The following is a 25,194-nucleotide window of genomic DNA, read 5'->3' as shown; positions in this document are numbered from 1 at the left end:
CACACTTAAATGGTTAGATGTAGTAAGTTCTGCTAAAAACATTTTGTAGTCTAACTTTTGGAACTTGTCCAGCATAGTTTCAAGTATTTTTTTCCTAATTCTGCACCTGCATGGTGGTCTTTCGGAAGCGATCGTTCAAGAGCTCCATGTTGCTCTGTTCCTCTTCTAGTTCTTCCTCAAGCTGAGCGATACGAGCTTCCAGCCTCCTCTTCTCATCCAAGAGGGAAGCCCTAAAGGACAAACACGATAACATGAGTACATTAAAAATATGAGCACACAGCAACATGAAACATACAAGTGCAAAAAGACTTACTTTCCAGAAGCGCTGTTGGAAATCTCATCTGCCAGTTCGTCTCTTTCCTGTTCGGCGTGGCGTCTGGCTCTCTCTGAAGATGCGAGGTCCTAAAAAACACCATCAAACCATAATTAGAAGTCTTGTCTCATTTAAACTAATTAACCATCTTCATGAAAACAATGTCAAAATGCCAGCATAGCTTTGGAATAAATTTCTTAGGAACGTTTCTTTACAAACATCTACATTCATCCGGATAAATCAGAAAATGTAACTCGAGGTTAAAGTTTGTGAACAAACTTTTATTTTGGCTGGATGATGGCCCAGGGTAAACGTGCCGGCGCATCTGCCGGACCATAATCTTACTAATCAGTGTTGCTTTATATGAACGATATAAACCAACCAGCATGTTTTTACAATGTTCTGATGCAGAGATACAGGTCTTGCCAAATGGTTGCTAGGGTACTCTTTGGTTGCTAGGCAGCTGCCAATGATGATACCCATTAGCCGCTTGCCAGTATGATTATATAATTTTATATCACGGGTCTGTTGAATGCTTAATTATGATTGGCTGAGAAATGTTCCATGGGTTTTGATTATTTTTCTGTTTGTGATAACCATGGTAGGGTAAAATAATTGACTCCGGTCATTTAAAGGTCACGTTCTTCCTGATCCAATTTTTTAAACCCTAGTAAGTATGTAATGTTGCTATAATAGCATAAATAATACCTGTAAAATGATAAAGCTCAAAAGTTCACTGCCAGGCGATATATTTTCTTTAATAAAATTCGCCTTTCAAAGCCTACAGCGAACACCTGGTTTGGACTACAGCCTTCTAATTCCTGCTTTAATATGTCACTAGAACAGTTTTTGACTAAACTCCGCCCACAGGAATACGTCAGTCAGCAGCTAAGCTAACGGTAAGCTAAGCTGCTATCGAATCACAACACACCAAACAAACTACACAATCAGAACTCGATACGCATTTCTGAAGGAGGGACTTTGTAGAACAAGGAAGACATCAGCCTGTTTTGAGGACAGTGAAAACAGCGCTATACAGATAAGTAAATTTTGTGAAAAATACTAGGGATGTCCCGATCCGATCACGTGATCGGAAATCGGCCCCGATCACGTGGTTTCAGACTCGATCGGAATCGGACGTTACCTCCCGATCAGGACTCGGATACATATGCAGGGTTTAAAATCCATTAAGTTCTCGCTCTGCTCCGCGCCAGTGTACGCGCTGCGCTGGTGCGTGTGAACTGAAGAGAATAGGCTTGTTCGACTTCATCCGGCTGCTGGTTCTTGTGGTGCTGCATGACGTCAAAGTTCCGCGAGAACGATTTAAAAGCAAACTCCTCCGTATGATTTCGCGGATCACTCTCGCAGTAGTTTGACGTCACCCGGCTGTCGATTGTTGCGGCGCCACATGAAGTCGAACAAGCCTATTGACGTGCTTTCATTCATAGGCTTCACACTCGTGCGTGCAAGGAACCCACGACAAAACCGCGTTTTTACCGCTCATTTAAACGACGCGTTGATCGTTATTGTCAACATGTGCTCAGCAGTTCTGCGTCTCACTCAGAACCTCAAGAATGCGCATTCGCGCAGGATCATTTGACATTACTGTAGAGATGAGAGAGAGAGAGAGAGAGAGAGAGAGAGAGAGAGAGAGAGAAAGAGAGGTAAGAATGGTGCCCATGTCGAAAAAACCTAATAGAAGTCTAGAAACAAAGTATTAAAGTATGTATAGCCATGTCACTCATCTCATTACAAAATGTTAACTAGATAACTGGATACAACTGATTGTATAGTTTAATAAAATAATGTATTTTGATTATACAAATGAATCACGACCTAACTATAGGTATTTTATAACTAACTGCTGACCAGCTTAGGGAATCTCTATGGCTAATTTATAAGATATATTGCTGAATCAGTATGTTGTTTTTCTTGTTAATTGAGTCTTTTTGGGTAGTCTATCTTATGCCTAGAATGAGTCAAGGAGGTTAAGTCTTATAACTTCATTCAAAGTTTGATCAATTGTGCATAATGACATGTGCAACAAATGAATATAGGGTGTCAGACTCATAGATTTGCATTATTTAAAGTTCAGGTTTTAGAGTTTGGGTCAACATGTGGCACAGCTTTAAAACTGAAACTTATAAAATCCTATCAGATACAAAATGTCATTGAAACACACCCAGTGGCTTTGCAGTCATCAGGATTAAACATGTTACCCCTCGAACCCTCCCTCCCAACAGAGCCTCCCCACAAAACAAACCCCAATTTAACCCCTGAACATATATAGTATATATTCATTATTTTTTAACACATCTGTAGTTATGCGCTGGCACAGAGTTAGACTCTTTTGACTCCACACAGAAACAGCAATGCATGACATAAGGAACATCCTGGTTCTGTTTTTTCGCTCTTCTTTATTCTTTTTTTATGTATTATAGAAGTATCGGATCGGGACTCGGTATCGGCAGATACTCAAAATCAAATGACTCGGACTCAGACTCGAGGGCAAAAAAACCTGATCGGGACATCCCTAAAAAATACCATGTTTTTTTACATGTGAAACATGAACACATATTATATTGCCCACTATAAACACAATCAAAGCTTCAAAAACACAGAAAGAACGGGAATTTTAAATTATTTGAAAATAATGCTTTTCGTCGTGCTGCATTACCACCTTGGGTGTGCATTATTTTCTTATTCAAAGGCCCGTTTTCAATTATTCCTTACATACACAATTTACCATAGTAGGATAAACACATTGTTCTCAGGCATTGCCTTCACCATAATCTCCCTATAAGTCGATTTCAGGCTGCATTTGCACCCCGGAGCACAAGTTACACCTCATTTGGAAAATTTCTTAGGAATGTTTCTTTACAAGCATCTACATTCATCCGGATACATCAGAAAATGTAATTAAGGAAGAATGAATATATACTTTATTGGACAGAGCTGATCTGAAAAGAAAACAAGGCTTTAGCAGATGTGTTTTTTAGGTTTTGAGGCATTGGCTCACCTCCTGCAGCTGCAGAATCTCTGCTTCTAGACTCTTGAGTTTCTTCTCGTTCTCTTTAGACTGAGCGAAGATCTCATCGCGAGAGGCGCGCGCCTCCTCCAGCTCCCTCTGGTAATCCTTCATCTGAGCCTGGTTGGAAAAGAGAGACGTGCCAACTTTAAGAAGCACAGAGGGAGTGTATCTACACTGATTCCTGTGGCTTTAAATGTGGACAAGAGAATCCATGGACAAATCTTTGGCTACTACGAGCTTACGAATAAAAACATTCAAGTAATTAAACATGAAAATGTGTCAAAATGTGGTTACTGGGAAAAGCTCTACCTGAAGTTTACGGAGTTGTTTAATGGCTTCGTCGCGGGCCTTGTTTGCAGCCTCAATATGAGCTTCCACATCTTTCAGGTCCATCTCCAGTTTCTTTTTGGCCGCTACTGCAAGCGCTCGCTGCTTCCGCTCATCTTCCAGCTCCGCCTCCAACTCGCGCACCTGAATGGGCGGGGTTCATAGGTGTTAAGAGTATTTGATTGGTTTTTAAATCAACTTCTTACACAGCTCGTTGGATGGCTCTATTAAAAGTCCTTTACATGGCCAATTTGCAAAGTTAATAAGTATAAAGCACCTGAAAAGATTAAAAGATTTCTAGTAATCTCCTCGCCGCCAACACACCTGTTTGACCAGCGCCCTCTTCTTCTCTTCATTCTGCTCATCTTTGGCCTGCAGGTCTCTGTCAAACTGGGCTTTCATGGCCTGCATGTTGACCTCCAGACGCAGCTTAGCATCTTCTGTGGCCTGCAACTCATCCTCTAGTTCTTCTAGTTGAGTGCGCATTTCCTCTACCTGCTGCTCCAGAGTGCGTTTGGATTTCTCCAGCTCATGGACCTAAAATAAAGAGGTTTTTAGGAATGTTAATCTTATTTATCTTTTGGCAACTCAGGAATGATTCTATTCTAGAATAAAAGGGAATTTTGCATAATATGTGCCCTTTAAAGGCACCAAAGAGAGAAACAAAATGCGAGACTTACGTTCTTGCCCACATCATCCTTTGAACTCATCAGGTCCTCCATCTCGGCTCTGAGCTGCTTGTTGAGCCTCTCGAATTCTTCTTTGGCCTCCAGAGCCTCATCCAGGGCTCGAGCCATAGACAAAGCTTTGGTCTCCTTCTCTCGGGCCTCAGCCTCTGCCCGATCCCTCTCCTCAGCGTAACGTGCCGAGATGGTCTTCTCCTCGGCAAGCATCTGTCACACACACATCAAAAGAAATAAATAACAAATACTACACATCAAAAGTAAAGGTAATCCAAAAAAAACCAAAGCCGACACCTGGTCAAACTTCTTCTGTTTCTTCTCCAGGTTTGAGACAATCTGTCTCTGATGGTCCAGGTCAACCATAAGGTCATCGAGCTCCTGCTGTAGTCGGTTCTTGGTTTTCTCCAGTTTATCGAAAGCGATGGCCTTCTCCTCCAGCTTCTGACTGGTGCCCTCCATGTCCTTTTGCAGCTTCCTCTTCACCTCCTCTAGACACTCCAGGGTTCCCACATCATCCTCCAGCTTCTTCTTGGTCTCCACCAGCTATAAAGGAAAACAAAGGATTACATTATATTTCTTTTAAAATGTTTAGGTAGTATCACATTTATTTTCTGGGCAAGAGCTTGAAATCCACACACCACTATTTTAAATAATATTATTGCTGTGAATATTGAAGTGTTAAATGTTTCCAGACATAATGAACATTATAGCCTCCAATTGGTTTATTGGTTGTCAAGATAAATGAATAATCTAAGTTGCTGTTAACATCTGATATCCATCAACACACAGCGTGCGACAGTTGTTTTGCTATCAAAGATCTTGCCAAAGCTAACAGCAAACACATCCTTTTGTGAAGTTTTAGCCAACATGTACATTATCATAGTAACACATCATTAAGTCACTGACACAATGTATGTTCTCGTACGAGAATGTAGAGCGATTGTGTGCACCTGTGCTTGAAGGCTTGATAGTTGTTTCTCCAGGTTCTTACGGGCCTCTTCTTCCTCCTCCTGCTGCTCCAGCAGGCCGTTCTTCTCCTCCTCCAGCTGACGAATACGGCCGCTCAGGTTTAGCTTCTGGCGAGTCTCCTCTTGAAGCAGCTCCTAAATAAACCATTTCAAAAATCATGCTGTTTTATAACAATTGTGCTTTTCTGTCAAGGCTCAACCTTTGAGGTAGCTACTAAACTTTCACTGAACAAAATTGCATCCATGCTACTGATTTATCCATTTCCTGTTCACAAAGACGCTATTACCTGAGTGTCCTGAAGTTGACTCTCTAGGCTCGAGACGTCTTTGGTCAGCTTGATTCCCTTCTTCTCAGCATCTTCCAAAAGAGTAGAAACATTGTCCAGTTCCCCCTGCAAAACATTTGTGAGACTTATTTTTTCAAACACAGATCGTTAAATGTAAATATTTTAATACATTTAAACAGATCTGCAACAGAGACCTTCAGCTCTAGTCATTAGTTAATGTGAGTGTGCTGGTCTATAGTTTATGGCAGTGAAAGTAACAGGATTGACGTGTACTTTATGTAAGGGCATGTAACATTGCTGATCTGTAGTTTATGAGTGGCAGTGTAACAGCACTGGTCTGTAGTTTATGTGAGGATGTGTAACAGTGCTATCTGTAGCTTACGGCAGTGAAAGTAACAGCACTGACGTGAAGGTTTGGTAAGGGCATCTAACTTTCCTGGGTTATCTGTAGTTTATATGAAGGTGTTCAACAGTGTTGGTTTGTAGTTTATGAGTGGCAGTGTAACAGCACTGACCTGTAGTTAATGTGAGGGTGTGTAACAATGGTGGTCTGTAGTTTATGGAAATGAAAGTAACAGCACTGATCTGTGGTTTATGTGAAAGTCTGTAACAACGCTGCGCTAAGTTGTAGTTTATGTACAGGTCTGTAAAACTGCTAGGCTAACCTGTAGTTAATGTGAGGATGTGTAACAGTGCTGGTCTGTAGTTTATGGCAGAGAAAGTAACAGCACTGATCTGTGGTTTATGTGAAAGTCTGTAACAACACTGCGCGAAGTTTTAGTTTATGTACAGGTCTGTAAAACTGCTAGGCTAACCTGTAGTTAATGTGAGGATGTGTAACAGTGCTGGTCTGTAGTTTATGGCAGTAAAAGTAACAACACTAACATGTAGTTTATGGCAGTGAAAGTAACATAACTAACATGTAGTTTATGTGAGGGCATGTTAACAGTGCTGGTCTTTAGTTTATGATTGACAGTGTAACAGCACTGGTCTGTAGTTTATGGCAGTGAAAGTAACTACACTAACATGTAGTTTATGGCAGTGAAAGTAACAAAACTAACATGTAGTTTTATGTGAGGGCGTGTTAACAGTGCTGGTCTTTAGTTTATGATTGACAGTGTAACAGCACTGGTCTGTAGTTTATGGGAGTGAAAGTAACAACACTAACATGTAGTTTATGGCAGTGAAAGTAACAAAACTAACATGTAGTTTATGTGAGGGCGTGTTAACAGTGCTGGTCTGTAGTTTATGGAAATGAAAGTAACAGCACTGATCTGTGGTTTATGTGAAAGTCTGTAACAACGCTGCGCTAAGTTGTAGTTTATGTACAGGTCTGTAAAACTGCTAGGCTAACCTGTAGTTAATGTGAGGATGTGTAACAGTGCTGGTCTGTAGTTTATGGCAGTGAAATTAACAACACTAACATGTAGTTTATGGCAGTGAAAGTAACAAAACTAAAATGTAGTTTATGTGAGGGCATGTTAACAGTGCTGGTCTTTAGTTTATGATTGAGAGTGTAACAGCACTGGTCTGTAGTTTATGGCAGTGAAAGTAACTACACTAATATGTAGTTTATGGCAGTGAAAGTAACAAAACTAAAATGTAGTTTATGTGAGGGCATGTTAACAGTGCTGGTCTTTAGTTTATGATTGCGAGTGTAACAGCACTGGTCTGTAGTTTATGGCAGTGAAAGTAACAACACTAACATGTAGTTTATGGCAGTGAAAGTAACAAAACTAACATGTAGTTTATGTGAGGGCATGTTAACAGTGCTGGTCTTTAGTTTATGAGTGACAGTGTAACAGCACTGGTCTGTAGTTTATGGGAGTGAAAGTAACAACACTAACATGTAGTTTATGGCAGTGAAAGTATCAAAACTAACACGTAGTTTATGTGAGGGTGTGTTAACAGTGCTGGTCTTTAGTTTGTGAGTGACAGTGTAACAGCACTGGTCTGTAGTTTATGGGAGTGAAAGTAACAACACTAACATGTAGTTTATGGCAGTGGACGTAACAAAACTAACATGTAGTTTATGTGAGGGCATGTTAACAGTGCTGGTCTTTAGTTTATGAGTGACAGTGTAACAGCACTGGTCTGTAGTTTATGGGAGTGAAAGTAACAACACTAACATGTAGTTTATGGCAGTGGACGTAACAAAACTAACATGTAGTTTATGTGAGGGCATGTTAACAGTGCTGGTCTTTAGTTTATGAGTGACAGTGTAACAGCACTGGTCTGTAGTTTATGGGAGTGAAAGTAACAACACTAACATGTAGTTTATGGCAGTGGACGTAACAAAACTAACATGTAGTTTATGTGAGGGCATGTTAACAGTGCTGGTCTTTAGTTTATGAGTGACAGTGTAACAGCACTGGTCTGTAGTTTATGGGAGTGAAAGTAACAACACTAACATGTAGTTTATGGCAGTGAAAGTAACAACACTAACATGTAGTTTATGGCAGTGAAAGTATCAAAACTAACACGTAGTTTATGTGAGGGTGTGTAACAGCACTGGTCTGTAGTTTATGGGAGTGAAAGTAACACCAATCACCTGTAGCTTATTTGAAGGTCTGTAAAACCGCTAGGCTAACCTAAGTTAATGTGAATGTGTATAACAGTGCTGGTCTGTAGTTTATGGCAATGAAAGTAACCGCAATGACGTGCAATTTATGTAAGGATGTGTAACATTGCTGGTCTGTAGTTTATGAGTGGCAGTGTAACAGCACTGGTCTGTAGTTTATGGCAGTGAAAGTAATAGCACTGATGTGAAGCTTATGTGAGGGTGTGTAACATTGCTGGTCTGTAGTTCATGAGTGGCAGTGTAGGAGCACTAACCAGGAGTTTCTGTGAAGATGTATAACAATGCTGAGCTAACCTGTAGTTTATGCAGTGCTGATTATTAGTGTCAGTTAAACAGCACTGACCTGTAGTTTATGGGTCCGATCTGAAAGTTCTCCTTTAACTTTCTCTCCCTCGCTGAAGCGAGTCATAAACTCCTGCAGTTGAGCCTCTAGTTTCTTTCTCTTGTGCTCAGACTCAGCCTTGGCCTGCTGTAAACTCTTCACTTCAGTGGCCATCTCCTTATTATCACTCTCCAGGGTCTGTTTGTTTTTCTCCAGATTTGACTTAACCTAGCACAGACAGACATAGTGTGAAAGAGAGCCAGGTTTCCCCTCAACTGTATTTCATGCAGTGACTGCATCAGGAAAGTAAGAAAAAATATATTTTTACTGAGGTGGAGTGGATGTCGTCCAATGTAGGCATTCGAACAGAAATCACTTTTTGCAATGATGAGTGAATTACTTTGTATCTCATTGGCTTACTCTTTTGGCCTGCTCCAGCTGTTCCGAGATCTCCTCCAGAGCTGTGCCATGCCTCTGTCTCATCTCCTGGATTTGAGACTCGTGGTTTCTCAACTCATCATCGATCGCCTTCTTCAGTTCAGCCACCTCCTGTTCTCGTTTGGTCCTTTACATACAAAGTGAGCACAGTGAGAGCAGGGTTATTTTCTTCTTACCATTATTTTTATTAGACAGTTGTAATTGAATTGTTAAGGTAAAGCCAAACAGATCTAAAGACGTGATTTGGTTTCTAGAGGAGTCTCATGTACCTTAGTTCCTGCTGGGCAGCAGTGGTGTCCAGGGTGTCCTCCAACTCAGTCTTCAGTGCCTCCAGCTCCTCACTCAGATCTCTCTTAAGTTTCTCTGCTTTGTTCCGGGCTGCTTTCTCCGACTCGAGATCTTCCTGCAGCTCCGTGAGTTGGGCCTGCAGCTCTCGCACCTGTTTCAGGGCATTGTTCTTCTGAGCGACCTCCTCATCACCTCTGAGAAACACACACCAAAAGTATTACCAACCTATTCAGAAAGAATTACTGAGAAAACATAACAATTTACACAAACTAACAGGCCCTAATTATTATTGTTATGTTTATATCATTATAATAAATCCGATCTGATCCCTGCAATGAACATTTACTCTTAAAACTGTATCTTATCAAAAAAAACTATGACCTGCGAATTCTGGTCATGTGGATACATGTGACTAGTTAAAAAACTGGTACATCACGGCATGACCTTTCTCTTGACTGAAAAGCAAAGATTGACGAAGCGCTCCCCACCCAGTAATATCCAAAAAATATTTGCACCTCTTTAGCTTAATTTGGCTTTAATTTCTTCATAGTTGCAAAAAGTGCAAGTAGACAAACCCAGGGGAAAACTAAACCCTGAAGAAAAACACATTCCATTACTAATATATCAATTCATTTGACCCAAGCATAACCCAGACTACTTATAAATTTTGTTAGAGTCAGCTACAAGACAGCCAAACTATTTTGGCTAAAGAAAGATATTTGGTGTTAATCATGGCGCTTTTCCATCCGATAGTATGGTACGAAGCAGTACAGCTTTGGTTTTTTTTCACAGTACAGTACTTAGTACCCAGGGTTGTAAATTGAACAGTTAATTACGATTCGATACAAAATCGATTTTCTCCGCCAGCAATGCGTGGTATTTTGTCGATACATCAAACGCTTCTTCGCAATTATAATTCGATACAATTTATAATTAAACCTTTTGAAAATGGCACAATCTCTGTCCCAAAAGAAACATCTACAACAACAAGCTGAAAAATACACTTTTTAAATAAAGAAAAATAAAATGAATAATGAGGAGCAAAATGTCACATAAAATCAACCTTCTGATGGCAACAGTCAAAATCTTTCCGTATTTTGTGCCAAAATGTGAAATAGTGACAAATCGCTGAGGTAGTTTTAGAAAAAAATTCATACAAATTGAAAAATAAATTAATAAAATAAAGCTATTAAACTTAAGCATTTGATCCGTCACACAACATCAGATCTAACAGTCAAACACAATGCTGCAGTGAACTCTTTTGAGAGATTTTTCTTTAAAAATTGGTTTTGCATGGACAATAATCACCTGTAGTGCTAAACACACGTTCGTCTTTTGTGTCTTTCGCTGTATTTTCGCTGCTACAACCGCTTTGTTGTTGCATCGTATTCATTTGCTGATGCTAGCAGATGAAAATAAACAAAAATGTGCGCTTTGGTGGATGTGTAGATGGACGTTACGTCAAGGAATGTGGACGTGGAGAGTGTCAAAATAAAAGGTACCTCAAATCGATTTTTTGTGGCATCAATGCATCGGATCAATGTTTTGTTACACCCCTACTATTACCCAATCATTTTAGTACTACCTCGGTTCCAATCGAGCCGTACTCATAACTAAAATGTGACGTGTAACACTGCAGATCACTGATTGGTCAGAGAGAAAGTGATGTTGTCACCTGTGCTTTGTTGTACAAGTCATACTCCCTTTTAGTGATGAAAACATTAAAGGAATAGTCTACTCATTTTCAATATTAAAATATGTTATTACCTTAACTAAGAAGAGTTGATACATCCCTCTATCATCTTAGTGCGTGCACGTAAGCGCTGGGGCGCGCTGCGACACTTCGATAGCATTTAGCTTAGCCCCATTCATTCAATGGTACCACTCAGAGATAAAGTTAGAAGTGACCAAACACATCAACGTTTTTCCTATTTAAGACGAGTAGTTATACGAGCAAGTTTGGTGGTACAAAATAAAACGTAGCGCTTTTCTAAGCGGATTTAAAAGAGGAACTATATTGTATGGCGTAATAGCACTTTTGGGAGTACTTCGACTCGCCGGAAAAATCCGCTCCCCTTCTCCCTCTCATAATGGGAGAGGGAGGGTGTTACTGCGCCGAGTCGAAGTACTCCCAAAAGTGCTGTTCCGCCATACAATATAGTTCCTCTTTAAAATAACCATCCCAGGAAGTAAACTTTTGCATACAATCCGTGTGTTTGTTGTAGTCCAACAAAAGAGATTTACATTGGAGACTCGCGTCATCGTTTACTTTGGGGTAAATACTTTTTGCATATCGTTAATCCTAATCCTAATACACACCACAAAAATGTAAACTCATAAATTGGAGCATTTGTGCTCTTTAAACCGTTCCTGAGTGATGCATCTCATGCCTTTAGATGCCTCTTGCATCCATTTATTGTTAGATAAAAAATTTACCTGGCCAGTACAGCCTGCAGCTCCTCTTCCTTCTTGGCCAATTGAATCTTGAGCTCCTCGATTTGGGCCTGCAGCTCAGCTATCTGATCTTGTAGATCTGTGGTCTCAGCGTCCAGCTTCCGTTTGGATTTCTCCAGCTCCTGCCTTGTTTTCTCTTCTTTCTTCAGACGCTCTGAGGGTTAAACACACACGAACATATATACGATCATGTTTGCTTTATATCCACTTGATACAAAGTGTTTATCCAGATTCGGTTTTGTACTCACCTTCCAAATCCACCATCATCACTTCTTGCTTGTTCTTGACTTTGCCAAGGTTCTTAGCCTTCTCCTCTTCTTCAGCCAGCTGGGAGGTCATCTCATTGACACGGTCCTCCAGAAGTTTCTTCTCCTAGAGGACAGAAAGGGAAGATGGGTTTTCAAATCAGATTTAAATTTGTTGCCAAACATACACATTTCATAGTGGTTTTGCACTCACCTTGATGAATTTGGAGTTCTGGTCCTCCAACACCAGAATATCTTCCTCCATCTTTTTTATTTTGGCTTCAGCGGTCACTTTCTCTAGCTGAAGTTTCTGTCTGGCGGCCTCCTCTTCATCTAGCTGTTCCTCTAGATCCTGTTGAGACATATACGTGTGATTGATGGACTGCTATAGCGTTGGGTCTACTACTCCCACTCAGAAGATATCGATTATTTTCAATGTCAGATATGGATATCTCGACCCTTCGGAGCTTAGAGACTTATTTTAGGTCTATGGTATTTCTAAGAAAGCTAGAAATATAATAAAATAAATCTTGACCTGTATGTGCGATTGCATTTTCTTTTTTTCATTCTGCAGTGACTGGTTCCTCTCTTCTTCCTCCTCTACGCGGGACTCCAGGTCATGAAGGATCTCCTCCAGCTCTTGTTTTTTAGCCACCAGGCGAGCTCTCATCTCTTCAGCTTCGGCAAACAATTCGGTCTCGGCCTGCAGTTGCTCTGCCAGGATGTTCTTCTCCTCCACGAGCTGAAACAAAGGGTCATCATATCAACTTTTATGCCTGGATTCGGTTTTATTACCAGCTGTTCAGGATTATATAACAGAGACCAGGTGAGTACTAACCTGCTGGTGTTTCCTTTCCATTTCCACCAGTTCATTCTCTACTTTCACCTGCTTCTCCTTCACTTTAATGAGCTCCTCATCCTTGGCCTGCATCTCTTCCTCCTGACGGGTCACCTGCAGGAGGGGCTTCACCTACACACATGATTGTAATGCACGAATCAATATGACCGCTAAAACTATTTAGATTACTCTTAATGAATGCTTTATAAGCGGGACACAGGATGAGACAATACCATCTTTATCGCTAGGATCTGACTCAGATCTCTGCAAGAAATGTACAATGAGGTCAGACGTAAGCTTTCCAACCAGCTTGCATGTTGTGCAGCTGTATATTTTCAAACAGGGAGGAAAACCCTGCCTTTGAATTTGTCTTTCATCATACACTGTTTTAATTAAAAAGATTGTGACTAGAGGTCTTCTCGGGTCCAAGAAATGTACTCGACCCGAAATTACCCGAATCACTTTTTACCCAAACCTAACGTGCATAAATATTTTTTTAAAGGACGATCCGACACGAGACGAGACAAACCTAAGAAAAATAGACAGAGTGACCCAACAGAATTTTTTTTAACCAGAATGGACCTAAATGTAAACGGCACCGACGTCTGTGCAGTCTGCAGCCCTGCATGCACGAGTCAGACAGAAAGATACCCCAGTGGCCTCCCATCCAATTTAGCCCGCTGCTCTATTTATTTTCCTTTGTTATCTGACGACAACACCAGGGTAACCACTAAAACGTGAATTGAAAATTGACTGACAGGTCTGGCTCAATGAAAATTAACCTACCGCCAGCCAGACAATGTCGTAAGCACTCTTGGCAAACAGAGGAGGGGTTGGAAAAGTCTCGGGTCGGACCTAGGGTTTTTCGGATCTAATTGTACTTTTCTTTTGCATAGTACCCTACGGGTTGGGTCGGGTCAGCTTACTTTGGGGGGCTTTTCCACTGGGTACAATATGTAGTTTTTAGTTACTTTTTAGTACCACCTCGGTTGAGGTTCCAAGCGAGCTGAGCTGATACTAAAAACGTGACGTGAAAACACTTTTTCACTGATTGTTCTGAGAATCGTTACTACCAAGGTCATCGCAAAATGCAAGATTAGCTTTACCTTTGTGCGTGCGCTGTCTTGAGCAAACCTGTTGTCATCTGAGCTTTGTTGTAAGTTTCCAAACTCTCTTTTAGCCATGAAAAACATCTCTTGAATGAGAGTGGGGAGGCAGTGAGATGTATTTTACGTAATATGTATCCGTTGTTAAAATTAGGCCATTTTCTGGTGGACATTCCTAGGAGGAATTCCTAAAGTCTAGCACTTTTCGTATGTTTGTGAATGCGGGTAGACTACCATTATTCAACTAAGACAAGGCACTTTTTTTTTCATTTTTTGTCACCTTTAAAAGTACTGGTACTGACAAAATGAAGTTGTACCATTTTAAACATCACATTTATATCAGTAATGATATATCACATAACACCAGCACAGTCCTCCATCTCTATCACAGAGTGATGCATGATAAAGAACAGCTAATGGAGCCCAACATCACGGAAATAACTTGCTCCACTATTTTTAAACTTTTAAGTGAAACAGGTTCTTGGTTCCCAACCCTAACTTGTTTCACAAAGATATACACAAAGTTTAGTCAAATGACTTAAACATTTATTTAACTGCCTCTTGATAGACTAACCTTAGTGAAGAGCCTCCACCACTGCCAGTGGCGTAGCTTCAGGTAAGCGGCACAGTTTCTCTGCAGGACCTTCAAAGCACTGAGCTGCTGCTGTTTCTTAGCAAATGCTCTGAAGAACAGAACCAAAGAACAACAGTTAGAAAATTCACTCAAAAGGTCTCAGTACCTGCGTTTCTATTACCTTTCAAATTGGGCAAATTTAAATAGCGAAAAGAAAATGCGGCCAATGGAAACACGGCAATTTCGCCCAAAATCCCATATAACGAAAAAAAATTCATGTTTTTTTTAGGCAATTCGAAAAGTAATATATCGCAAAACTGCAATGAAAATAGCTTTTTCCTTGCATTTTTAGGTCACCTAATGTGCATAAATGTCACATGATAATTTTTAAATATGGTGCGTTATGTTTGATTGGAGGACAAGACCATTGAGGTGTGATCAATGTCATGTGGCGCATAACATCAAAGTGACGCGAGAGCAATTTAGGTATTCGAGTCGCTCTCGTGGTATATTGATGTCATCAACATGTCGGTCTGCATGGCGCTGTATGAAGCCAAACACACCTTTCGGCATGGTTATTGGAATAACTTTTTGCGAGAGAACAAAATTACGTTTCAGTCGCATAACATTGGATATAGGGCTGGGACGGTTTGGATTTTTTCTTACAACGGTCGGTAATCAACAAATTCCCGCGGTTTTGCGGTTTATTGGCAAGACAACCAGTTTAATAACATGCATGATTTATTTATCTTCAATACAAAACATGTGCAAATGACTTAAGGAACATGTAAAGTGAATATTATTCCCTTCCACATTTCTTCAATTTCAACAACTTGAACAATTAATATTATCAGTTTTAAAAAACAATGTTGACGCATTGTGCGTGTCTACACGTGCCTACAGACATTTTGCTACTTTTCTATCCTTAATTTATGAATGGCCTGTAAATGACGCAAATTATTGCTGCCCTGACGGTCTGGTAAAGTAACCATTTGTATGAGAAATCACTTGTACTGCATATGTGTCCGTGTTTGAGTATAGCTTTGAAGCTGCACGGAGACACATGTGTGTGCGCAAGATGACGCGGCCCGTCTCTGTCTCGCGCGCGCCCGGGCAGTCCGCGTCTGTCCTACCATAAACATCTGTCTTTTTTCCACAAACGGAGAAAGAAGATGCAAAAGCAAAACTTTTTGAAATGTGTCCTGCTTTAGAAATGGCCACTGTGGTAGGCTAGATGAAAAAGAGACAATCTAACCTCTTTGGATATTAATCCTCGGACTGATCGCGTGCTCTTTATGTTGCGTGACATTTAATAATGTATGAAACCTGATTCTGTTGTTGATCTGTTGCGGCTGTTTGCACGTTCAAATTAAATAAAATGTTTGTATTGCTTTTACTGAGTCATAGACAACGTCACCTGTATTTCTACTCAATGACAATTTAATATTAAAAATCATATCAGTTAACGGTTAATGTTCAGGTAGCCCCTTATGGAACGGCAGAAATTCCACAAGGGGGCGTATTTGTTCCTCAGACGTTGCACAATAAACGTGACATCTGAATATATTCATTATAAATCGTGACTGAAAAGTGAGATTCGAACGAATGTCCGTTAGTGAACTAATTGTATACACTATTTATATCGTAATTCGGTCAAAAATGTCAAGATTGTGAGATGAACAAATCGCTTTGGATTAAAAGGCTTGGATATTCCATTTCATTGGACTTTTGGGGATTTATGAACAATTTGTTTTGGACAATTTCACCGAAGTGGTTAAAGGGAAGATTTTGAAGGTAAATAAATATCCTAAATCGGCGCCGCCCGGTTCAGGTAACTAACAAATAGATTACAGTTTTATGACTGCTAAAAATCATATTATGCTTTGTGTGTGCGCTTAATGGAATTCCGAAAGTCTAAGCTTTACAACAATGTGCCGCATGACCGTATATTGTGAAGGTTTAATGCTTCAAAGTTACAATGACGTAATGCAGCCTCACGTGCAAGGGAGGGGGTGTACCGTGTACGGTACAGTGTTCCTTATCAGGTTAACAAGCTGCGGTTGTTAACAAGCTGCGTGTATAACATCCCCACATATACACACAAGTGCAAGCCAATGTTTCAAGGGTATTTTTTTTGCGGTTATGACGGTGAGGAGCTCAGACCGGCGGCATGGGTCACCTTACCGAGATATGGCGGTAATTCGGTTACCGCCTCAGGCCTAATTGGATAAAGGCGTCATTTCGCAATCGTTTTGTGTTGACATTTAAAAAATAATGCTAAAGCTTTGCACAAATCAAAGAGTTGCACGTTACCAGTAACACTTTCAGAGCATATTTTAATCTGCATTTCAAGTTTGAACTCACTTGCGGGCCAGGTACCCTCGACAGACCGACTGAAAGTAGATGATGATGTCTGTTATCTTCAGGTCTCGTTCTTCTTCCAGGTGCGCCAGAACTCCAGTGCGGAAGAAAATCTTACTCTGACCAATCCGGAAGAGGTTTGGGTCCAATTCCAGAGCTCGGATCTACAGATGACAATGTTAGTTTGTGATACTAGTTTGTTTAAGCACATCTTATTAAAAATTGGACCTTGTTGGAGGCATTCACAATCCATTTTGTCAGTCTGATGTAAAAAAAAAAAACTCACCATTCTCTCACAAGCTTGCTTGCCATCCATAAAACCTTTAGGAATTGCATTTGGAGTGAGAATCTCATATCTAGGACAGTAAAGAAGTAGTCCAATTTTAATTAAGCCACAGGTAAACTACAATAAATAAATGATGTTGATGTATCTGAAACGAACCTCTGTCTGAACTCCTGGAAAACTATACGGTTTGGGAATCCCTGTCTGCAGATGCGAATCCCTTCTAGAACCCCATTACACCTCAGCTGATCTAGAACAAGGTGGGGCTCCAGTTTTCCAGCCTACAGATTAAAGAAGCAAAAGCTTTTTGATCCAAGAAATGGATAAACGAATGTTATAATTTGCAACTGGGCATCAACTCTACTTTAACCAAAGTATATCTGAGGAGACAAATGTCACTTACTCTTTTCTCATGGTTGGGTATGATACAGCGGACAAAATTGGGATTGGTGTTCCTGAGGGTGGCCATGAGTTTGGTAAGGGACTCTTTATAGAGCTGACCTACGGTACGGAACATGCCTTTCTTGGTTTTATACGTGGCTCCAAACGCGGTCTCGTTCATTCCTGCCACTTGGTCCAAACCAACAATGCGGTCCACTGCCATGAAGAACGAGAGACAACAAGCAACTAAGTGGTTAGGTTGAACTTTATAAGTTTACAACATAGAATAAGATCAAAGTTCACACAGCACAGCCAAATCAGGTGAAGATGGACGTGAAAAGTCTACCATTAAAGCTCTACTTCAACACATCAAACATATCAGAGTCAAAATACGCTGTGCATTTTTACAAAAACCACCAACTGTGCTTGGATGATTAATGGCCTGAAAGAATCAAGACATCCCCCAAACCCAAAAAACAAGTAACTTTCAGGTAATACAGTGTATTTTGACTCAGACAGCCTGTTGAAGAAACATTGGTCTCTTCAAGTCTTGGACAACTACGCCAGCAAGTCCAGAGCTATGCAAATGGAGATGTGAAATAGATGAACAGTGCCAAGGGCAAGACTACATCTATAAACAAGCACAAGCTGCAATAGAAAACATAATTCAGATTCTAATATAGAAATGACCTCTGTGGTAGTGTTAACCTTACAAAACCTATTAATTTCATTGACTTTTAAAAGGATCTTTTGACATTTTCACCCCATATTCCAACAACTTTTGCTTAAAATGAGGGCTGTTTTTGTTAAGGACATTATTTAAAGTGTATGCTTTGTAGTATTTTCATGACAATAAAGATTTTCCACTAAAATCTTAATACCATTAGGGCTCGACAATAAGGATAGCCAGATGCAGCGCGTCACGAAAGTTTACCATTTGCACAAATTTTGATACCTTGTAAATTTAAATATTTACAAAAGACGCAAAGTTCGCCGAAAGGTGACAAGTTTGCACCCCTGAGTATGACGTATAACTGCATCGGTATAACTTTTAGGTAGGCGTAGATGAGGCTTCACTTTTAAAAAGAAGATCTTCTTTGGATTTACCTGCTTTGTTTTGCTATTAGTTCATTTTCTGAATCTTGTGTTACTTTGGGTTTGCCATGAAAATAGTCTTTTGTGCGAATATAGCGTTAAAAATAAAAGAAATAAAAAATTCTAATTTCTGTATCCATTTTTAAAGGCACACCATGGAACTTTTTGGACACTAGGAGGTGGTAGACATGTATTTTTCACGTCTAGCGCCCCTAGAGGCCACAAGCGCCGCAGCACTGTCGCAAAGGAAAAGACGACAACTCTTTAGGTCACAAAGTGTGCCTGTCATGTGTCATATAATATAATTTCATGGGATTTATTTTTTTCAAACGCCAAAAGATCGCGTAGCTCACGTTTACAAGCCAGTTGTAACGGTGGTCGCTTGGTTAAAGTTTATATTAAAAAAAATTCTCCTCCTTTAGTTCAAGCCAGCGAGCGAACGCTGGCCCAATATAATTGATCCTCGTCCTTCTTTTTATTCTGTCCCCTTTTCTCATTCTGGTCTCCTCCGACAAAACCTTGGGTTTCTTTTTCTTAGTTGCTGCTTTGGCCATGACAAAAACATCAGGAAATAAACAGTTGCGCTCTCACGTTCAAATTTGAGGAAGTGGAGAAAGTGACGTAGGCTATGCCTTAAAGCAGATTTTTGTAGTTTTTTGTTTTGTGCTCGGGTTACTACCCGAAACCCCAAGTTAGGGCTGGGCGATATGATCCAAAAAATTATCGAGAAAATGTTTTCCATATCAGTCGATATCGATAATAAATAACAAATCTTTACTCCTGTCAAATTTAAAGGCAGATTTTTGCTCCTGAATGAAAATTGTAAAAACCAGACAGTTAATAATGGTTTTAAACTACTTTTTATTCAGAACATGACAAATACAAATACTAAAATCTTGTTTTAATGCATCTGTATTAAATGTAAATCTATTTGTTATGAAATCAACACATTTCTGACACAAAAGCAGCAGACTACTGTCACTTTAAGACCCAAGACAGACTGCTTTAAGTTTCAATATACTGAGTAACAGCTGTTTATGTTCACTTAAACAAGAAAGAAAACTTAGTTCAGTGATCACGCGTGTGTTATACATATACGAGCTATACACGCTGATAAATGGATGTCAAGAGTGTCACGTTGCTGTGGGAGCGCACATACGCAAACACTATTCACTGCAGTGGTGGATCTGCTGCTTTTCCGCAGTTTCCTGAATTTGTGAATGTCCTGTAAATATACTTTTAAAGCTGTGCGGACGTGTGCGTGCGAAAGGCGGACGCTGAATGAAAGTACAGTATACTGCACCTATTGTGTCTCCTGTGTTTGACGAACCCTGTTTGCGCGTCCAACATTACACACAAGAAAATGCTTCCACACATTTGGATTCCGTGATTCCGTCCGCGTTATCCGCATCGCGAAAATCATAGGTCTCTACTAATAAATGAATAACTTGCCTCATCTTCCACTCCTTCAAGACTAACTGTCACTGTAGCCGTTTCTCAATGTCAAGGATACTTCCTTGGCAGGACTAGTCCTTAAAAGTCACTTCCTTCAGAGGCTAGGCGAGGCTCCTTTTAAGCATTCGGAGAACACGTTAAATGGAACAGGCTAGCAAGTGCACGTCATCACGTGATTGAAAGGTGTGCTTTCGCTGCTGCGCGCATAGGATTGTGGGTGATTTCAGCGCGTGAAGAGCGTGAAGGATACAAATTTGCATCCTTTCCTGTATATGGGCTATTTCTCAAACGAAGGACTCAGTCCTTGGCTGAAATTTCGAGGATCCTCGACATTGGAACAGTCCTTCGACGGACGTCGATGACGTAGCATCCTCGAAATTCTAGCTTCCGAGGATCCTTCCTTGACATTGAGAAACGGCTTGTGATTGTAAACCAAGAGCGCGTGCCGCATCCGGAAGTGCTCGCGTAACATTACGCACAGTGCGCAAACATTATCGAGCACTTATCGAACTGTCCTTATCGTTTTATCGAAAAAGTTTATAACGGTAAAATTATCGTTACCGAATTATCGCCCAGCACTACCCCAAGTTTAAAAGAAAGAGTAAAAGCAATACAGACCCGTAAGGCTATGGTGGACATGCCATTCAACCTATTTTAAGTCAATGTACCATAACAAGGGTCTTGAAAATATATTATGAAGGTTGAAAAACTACAAAGTGTCACTTTAAATACATTTTTGTATGTTTGTTCTTTTGTATTTATTTGCGCTATTGCTAATAATTTGTTTATTTGTTCTTATTTTATTACGAAACGCTTACTTGTCTTAAACAATATTGGGAGATTTATAAAGTAGGCTAGTTGTTTTTGGTTACATCCTTATTTATTAAACTAAATGGGTCAAAAACAATAAAAACAATAATCTGGCCTATTTTATTTTAGTGCTTTTTGGTGGGGCCAGTGCAAATTTTAGCAGGGCCAGTAAAAATACGATCTCGACTGGGCAGTAGAAATAAAATGCTTAGCGTTAAGCCCTGCCATTACTGTAATGGGGAAAAAAATACACCCTTATTGTAAAGTGTTACCAAAGATTTATACATTGTGCCAGTCTATATTGCATTGCCTTAAATTTATGTTGCTTAAAAAACAACAACAAAAAAACACTATTACATTAAAGCTGAAATTATAGTTCTGTTTTTACACGTACACAAGGGTCCGCGTACAGTGTGCCAAAATGTTCGTTATCAAAAGAGTGTGTATGTACTGTACGTGCACCACGCAATATGCTTCTGTGACATTGACAAGGATTAGACGGTTAGAAAACAGACGATTCAATCCCTCTGAATAATGTTACCAAAACGACTCTAACAATCTCCATTCAGCAGCTAAATAAATGAATACTAATAAATGTGCTTTTAATAATAAAAACAAATTTAAGTTTGATAACAGTGGCATGGGACAAAACTGCATTAACCCTTTTCTCGCCATTGACGAGTTATTTCGTCATTTAATAGAAAACGCGTACCTGCCAAATGACGAGTTTTACCACAATTCATATTTTTGCAATTACCCAACTTGTGCAAATAATACAAGCAAGCAGACTCTGACCTAATATTAGTGCGCATCAACTAACTCGCGTTTAAACGAAAGCAGAGAGACTCGCCCACAGACCAACCCCTCAAAGTAACCAGGAGAGAAGTGGTCGAAAGTGGATAAAAAAATTGGCTTAAAATACCAGGTGTATAGTGAATTTGCTTCTCTCTTCCACTTGTGGTCCAATCAACCAAACGCATCTTAATACCCAGTATAAACTGCCTCTACACAACTGCCTCTATGCTCCTGACACAACTCCCGAAATCTTCAGGAGAGAATATTTCTATTTAATGAGCAGTCAGCGTTGACGAACACAGGGAGAGCAAATCATTTGGATTCCAATGAAACAAGACCTGTATTGTTCCAAGTCCTCTGTCAGAGATACTACAGAATTCCTCCACCCCTCACCCAAACTCTATCTCCCTCACACGGCCCATCAAAACGACATCTGACACTTAAAACAAACAATGTGTCTGACTGCAAGAAGCTAAGACATATCCACTGTCTGGTGAAAGCACAGCTGTGTTTGGGTGAATCTCATGAAAACACATCTAGGTGATGTTACTAGGGATGCACCGATAGGATTTTTTTGGACCGATACCGATACCGATTTAAACAGACAACTTCTGGCCGATACCGATGCCGATACCGATATTAAACACTTGTATACAATACTATACAGTTGGTCTATTTGCTAGTTTATTTCTGCATCAAATTATTTTTACTGAAAATGGATTTGATCTAATTAACATTCAACTGACCAACATAATAAGAGAGACACAAATTAAGCTAAAACAAATATAAGAAGACAGCATGACAACCTTCAAAGGTGGTTTTTGCTGTTCAGCATTTATTTTATTAACAACATTAACTCGTTTTTTTACATATAATGGATTTCTTTATGCAGTTAATTAATAGGCCGATACCGATTGTTTTTCTCGTGCTATTGCCGATATGCCGATGGTTTCAAATTCATCAAAAATCGGCCGATAAATATCGGCGGCCGATACATCGGTGCATCACTAGATGTTACACGGCATCATCGAAAGAAAAAAAAAAACATTATGTATTACGTTATATCGTGTGTTCAAAATATAACCTATTTCAGGACAACTTTTAAACACTAATAAGCACATCTTGTCTTTTGAGGGTTTAGCAATTTTAGCTTGAGTGTTATGAAAAAAAATCTTAAAGTGATCTTAAAACTAGGTTTTATTTTATTTAAACAATTTGTAATTCATAAAGTCAATGAATTGAAAGTAACAATTGTCTTATTTTCCCTGTCATGAAGTATATCTGAGTGAAACAGCTTCTAAAATGAGAAAAATAATGGGGCGGGACTTGAATTCGTTCATTGAGAATTGATTGGATCGGTAAAAGTTGGGTCACGTTGCTATTTGCCAATCCAGTTTTTCTTGCAGAGATTTTGGAGGCGGCCGCCTCGACCAAAATTTCGTGCTGTCTCTGGATCTTAAAATGTTTTTCTGTAATGTGTCTTCACGGAAAATTCAAAAAATCCTTGCATTACCATTTGTCACAGGTATTTTATAGACAGTATTTCTGATAATGCTCTTCAGTAAGTCCAGTTTGGTTGTTCAATACTTTTATTTTCTTGAAAAAGTTTCTTTAAAAATTCAAAATAAAAAAAATTATCTATTGTGCAAGTCAGGGGAATTGCTGAAAGGCACTCAGGACACAAGCAGGGCCCTAAATCCTTATAGCTAGCTCATAGAGTTACAATATCATGACACTGTCCATGTGCTTTGCAGCATCAGAACTGCGTATTAGGTCGCTATGCGCATGCATTAATGTTTCATGCAGTTGTAATTCATGGTCAGTTTGCACATCCTAATGAATCAGCCAAGTCAAGCTTCCCTCCGAACGAATCCAGCTAACTCTAAGTTAGCCAGCTAGATGGACCAGGGCCCAGGTCTACAAGCCATGGGAGAATCTGAAAGTACACAATGCGCTGGTAAGCAAAGACCTACGGCATCGTATACCTTCACCTGGCGATTCATGAAGACTAGAGACATCGTAAAAAGACGCTCTTTGGAAATTCTGAATCTCTATGGCCGAGAGACAGAGAGGGGGGCAAAAGGGAGATAAACATGAGAAAAAAGCAAAATAAAAATAATAGTACACAGCTAGCAAAAAGACATCAATGGTAGTAAACACACTGGTTAGTGCTGTGCAACACAGGTGAGACCAAGCAAACACTAAGTCATCATTCCATTTGCACTAGCTTTAGATTTAATTTAAAGGAACACGCCCACATTTTGGGAATTTAGCTTATTCACTGTATCCCCCAGAGTTAGATAAGTCCCTACATACCTTTCTCATCTTCATGCATGATGTAACTCTGTCTGACGCATCCCCGCTAGCTTAGCTTAGCACAAAGACTGGAAGTGAATGGCTCCAGCTAGCATACTGCTCCCACACTCCGCCCAGTAGCAGTGCTTCGCCTTCTGAGAATATAGTTCTCAGTATGTATACTGTTAAAAGATGTCTGTGTCTCATATGACCTTGTTATTTGTACACGTGTGACTGTACAAATCACAACATATAAATAGGAAAATGTTCGCGTTATTTTGTCAATTATTAGAAGTTTGCTAGCCGGAGCCATTCACTTCCAGTCTTTGTGCTAAGCTAAGCTAGCAGGGGCTGCGTCAGACAGAGTTACAGCATGCACGGAGATGAGAAAGGTATGTATGGACTTATCTAACTCTGGGGGATACGATGGATAAGCTAAATTCCCAAAATGTGGGCGTGTTGACATAAACAACTGAAACATCTTAGTTCACAAGAACTTTTTCCAAAATAGTAGGACTGATTTTTATATCAATGACCTTGAGTGGAGGTTCATGTGGCGCTGTGCGGACTGAGCGGCAAAATGCTTTTGAATAACTTTCACGATACTATGACATCATACGACTATCTGTCTGCGCAGTGCTGCATGAATTTAAAGACTTGACATATACGTGGCTTTATTCCTTGCTGCTGTCTTTACTCACATATCAACAATAACACAACAACCTTGCTTCTGCAACAACATCTGAAATTACACATATGAATATAGCTTAAGGGACACTCTACTTTTTTTTTTTAAATATGCTCATTTTCCAGCTCCCCAACAGCTAAACATTAGATTTTTAGTTTTGGAATCCATTCAGATAATCTCCGGGTCTGGCGGTACCACTTTTAGCATAGCTTAGCATAATCCATTGAATCTGATTAGACCATTAGCATCACGCTCAAAAATAACCAAAGAGTTTCGATATTTAAAACTTGACTCTTCTGTAGTTACATCGTGTACTAAGACTGACGGAAAATTAAAAGTTGGTTATTGGTTGGTTATTTTTGAGCGCGATGCTAATGGTCTAATCGGATTCAATGGATTATGCTAAGCTATGCTGGAAAATAAGCATGTTTTCAAAAAAAGTGAAGTGTCCCTTTAAATTGCATGTGTTTTTTGTCGTTCACACTTGCTAAATACAATCGGATTCCAATCGACTTGTAGAAAAATCGGATTTGGACTGACAGTGTGAACATGGTTTTAAACACTTGGACCAGAAGG

General features: G+C 39.8%; 1 protein-coding gene across 3 annotated transcripts in view; it reads right to left on the bottom strand.

Moving 5' to 3' along the window:
* myh10 (myosin, heavy chain 10, non-muscle) overlaps window positions 1–25,194 on the bottom strand; it is a 76,957-nt gene that overhangs the window by 6,316 nt on the left and 45,447 nt on the right. For all 3 annotated transcript variants that reach the window (XM_065293729.2, XM_073815335.1, XM_065293731.2), the window contains 22 exons: window positions 17,503–17,696; window positions 17,259–17,380; window positions 17,103–17,172; window positions 16,820–16,980; window positions 14,456–14,564; window positions 12,776–12,907; window positions 12,473–12,679; window positions 12,152–12,289; window positions 11,941–12,064; window positions 11,675–11,846; window positions 9,220–9,432; window positions 8,933–9,077; window positions 8,534–8,740; window positions 5,610–5,714; window positions 5,305–5,457; window positions 4,649–4,897; window positions 4,352–4,564; window positions 3,996–4,208; window positions 3,654–3,815; window positions 3,333–3,461; window positions 314–402; window positions 107–230 (listed from right to left, as the gene is read on the bottom strand). In XM_065293729.2, the coding sequence (XP_065149801.1) occupies window positions 107–230; window positions 314–402; window positions 3,333–3,461; window positions 3,654–3,815; window positions 3,996–4,208; window positions 4,352–4,564; window positions 4,649–4,897; window positions 5,305–5,457; window positions 5,610–5,714; window positions 8,534–8,740; window positions 8,933–9,077; window positions 9,220–9,432; window positions 11,675–11,846; window positions 11,941–12,064; window positions 12,152–12,289; window positions 12,473–12,679; window positions 12,776–12,907; window positions 14,456–14,564; window positions 16,820–16,980; window positions 17,103–17,172; window positions 17,259–17,380; window positions 17,503–17,696 (3,431 nt within the window). The remainder of the gene's footprint in view (window positions 1–106; window positions 231–313; window positions 403–3,332; window positions 3,462–3,653; window positions 3,816–3,995; window positions 4,209–4,351; window positions 4,565–4,648; window positions 4,898–5,304; window positions 5,458–5,609; window positions 5,715–8,533; window positions 8,741–8,932; window positions 9,078–9,219; window positions 9,433–11,674; window positions 11,847–11,940; window positions 12,065–12,151; window positions 12,290–12,472; window positions 12,680–12,775; window positions 12,908–14,455; window positions 14,565–16,819; window positions 16,981–17,102; window positions 17,173–17,258; window positions 17,381–17,502; window positions 17,697–25,194) is intronic.

The sequence above is a fragment of the Paramisgurnus dabryanus genome, chromosome 7 (assembly GCF_030506205.2).
Source record: "Paramisgurnus dabryanus chromosome 7, PD_genome_1.1, whole genome shotgun sequence".
Lineage (NCBI taxonomy): Eukaryota > Metazoa > Chordata > Actinopteri > Cypriniformes > Cobitidae > Paramisgurnus > Paramisgurnus dabryanus.
Note: the sequence above shows the minus strand (reverse complement) of the source record. Positions and strands in the feature narration are given on the sequence as shown.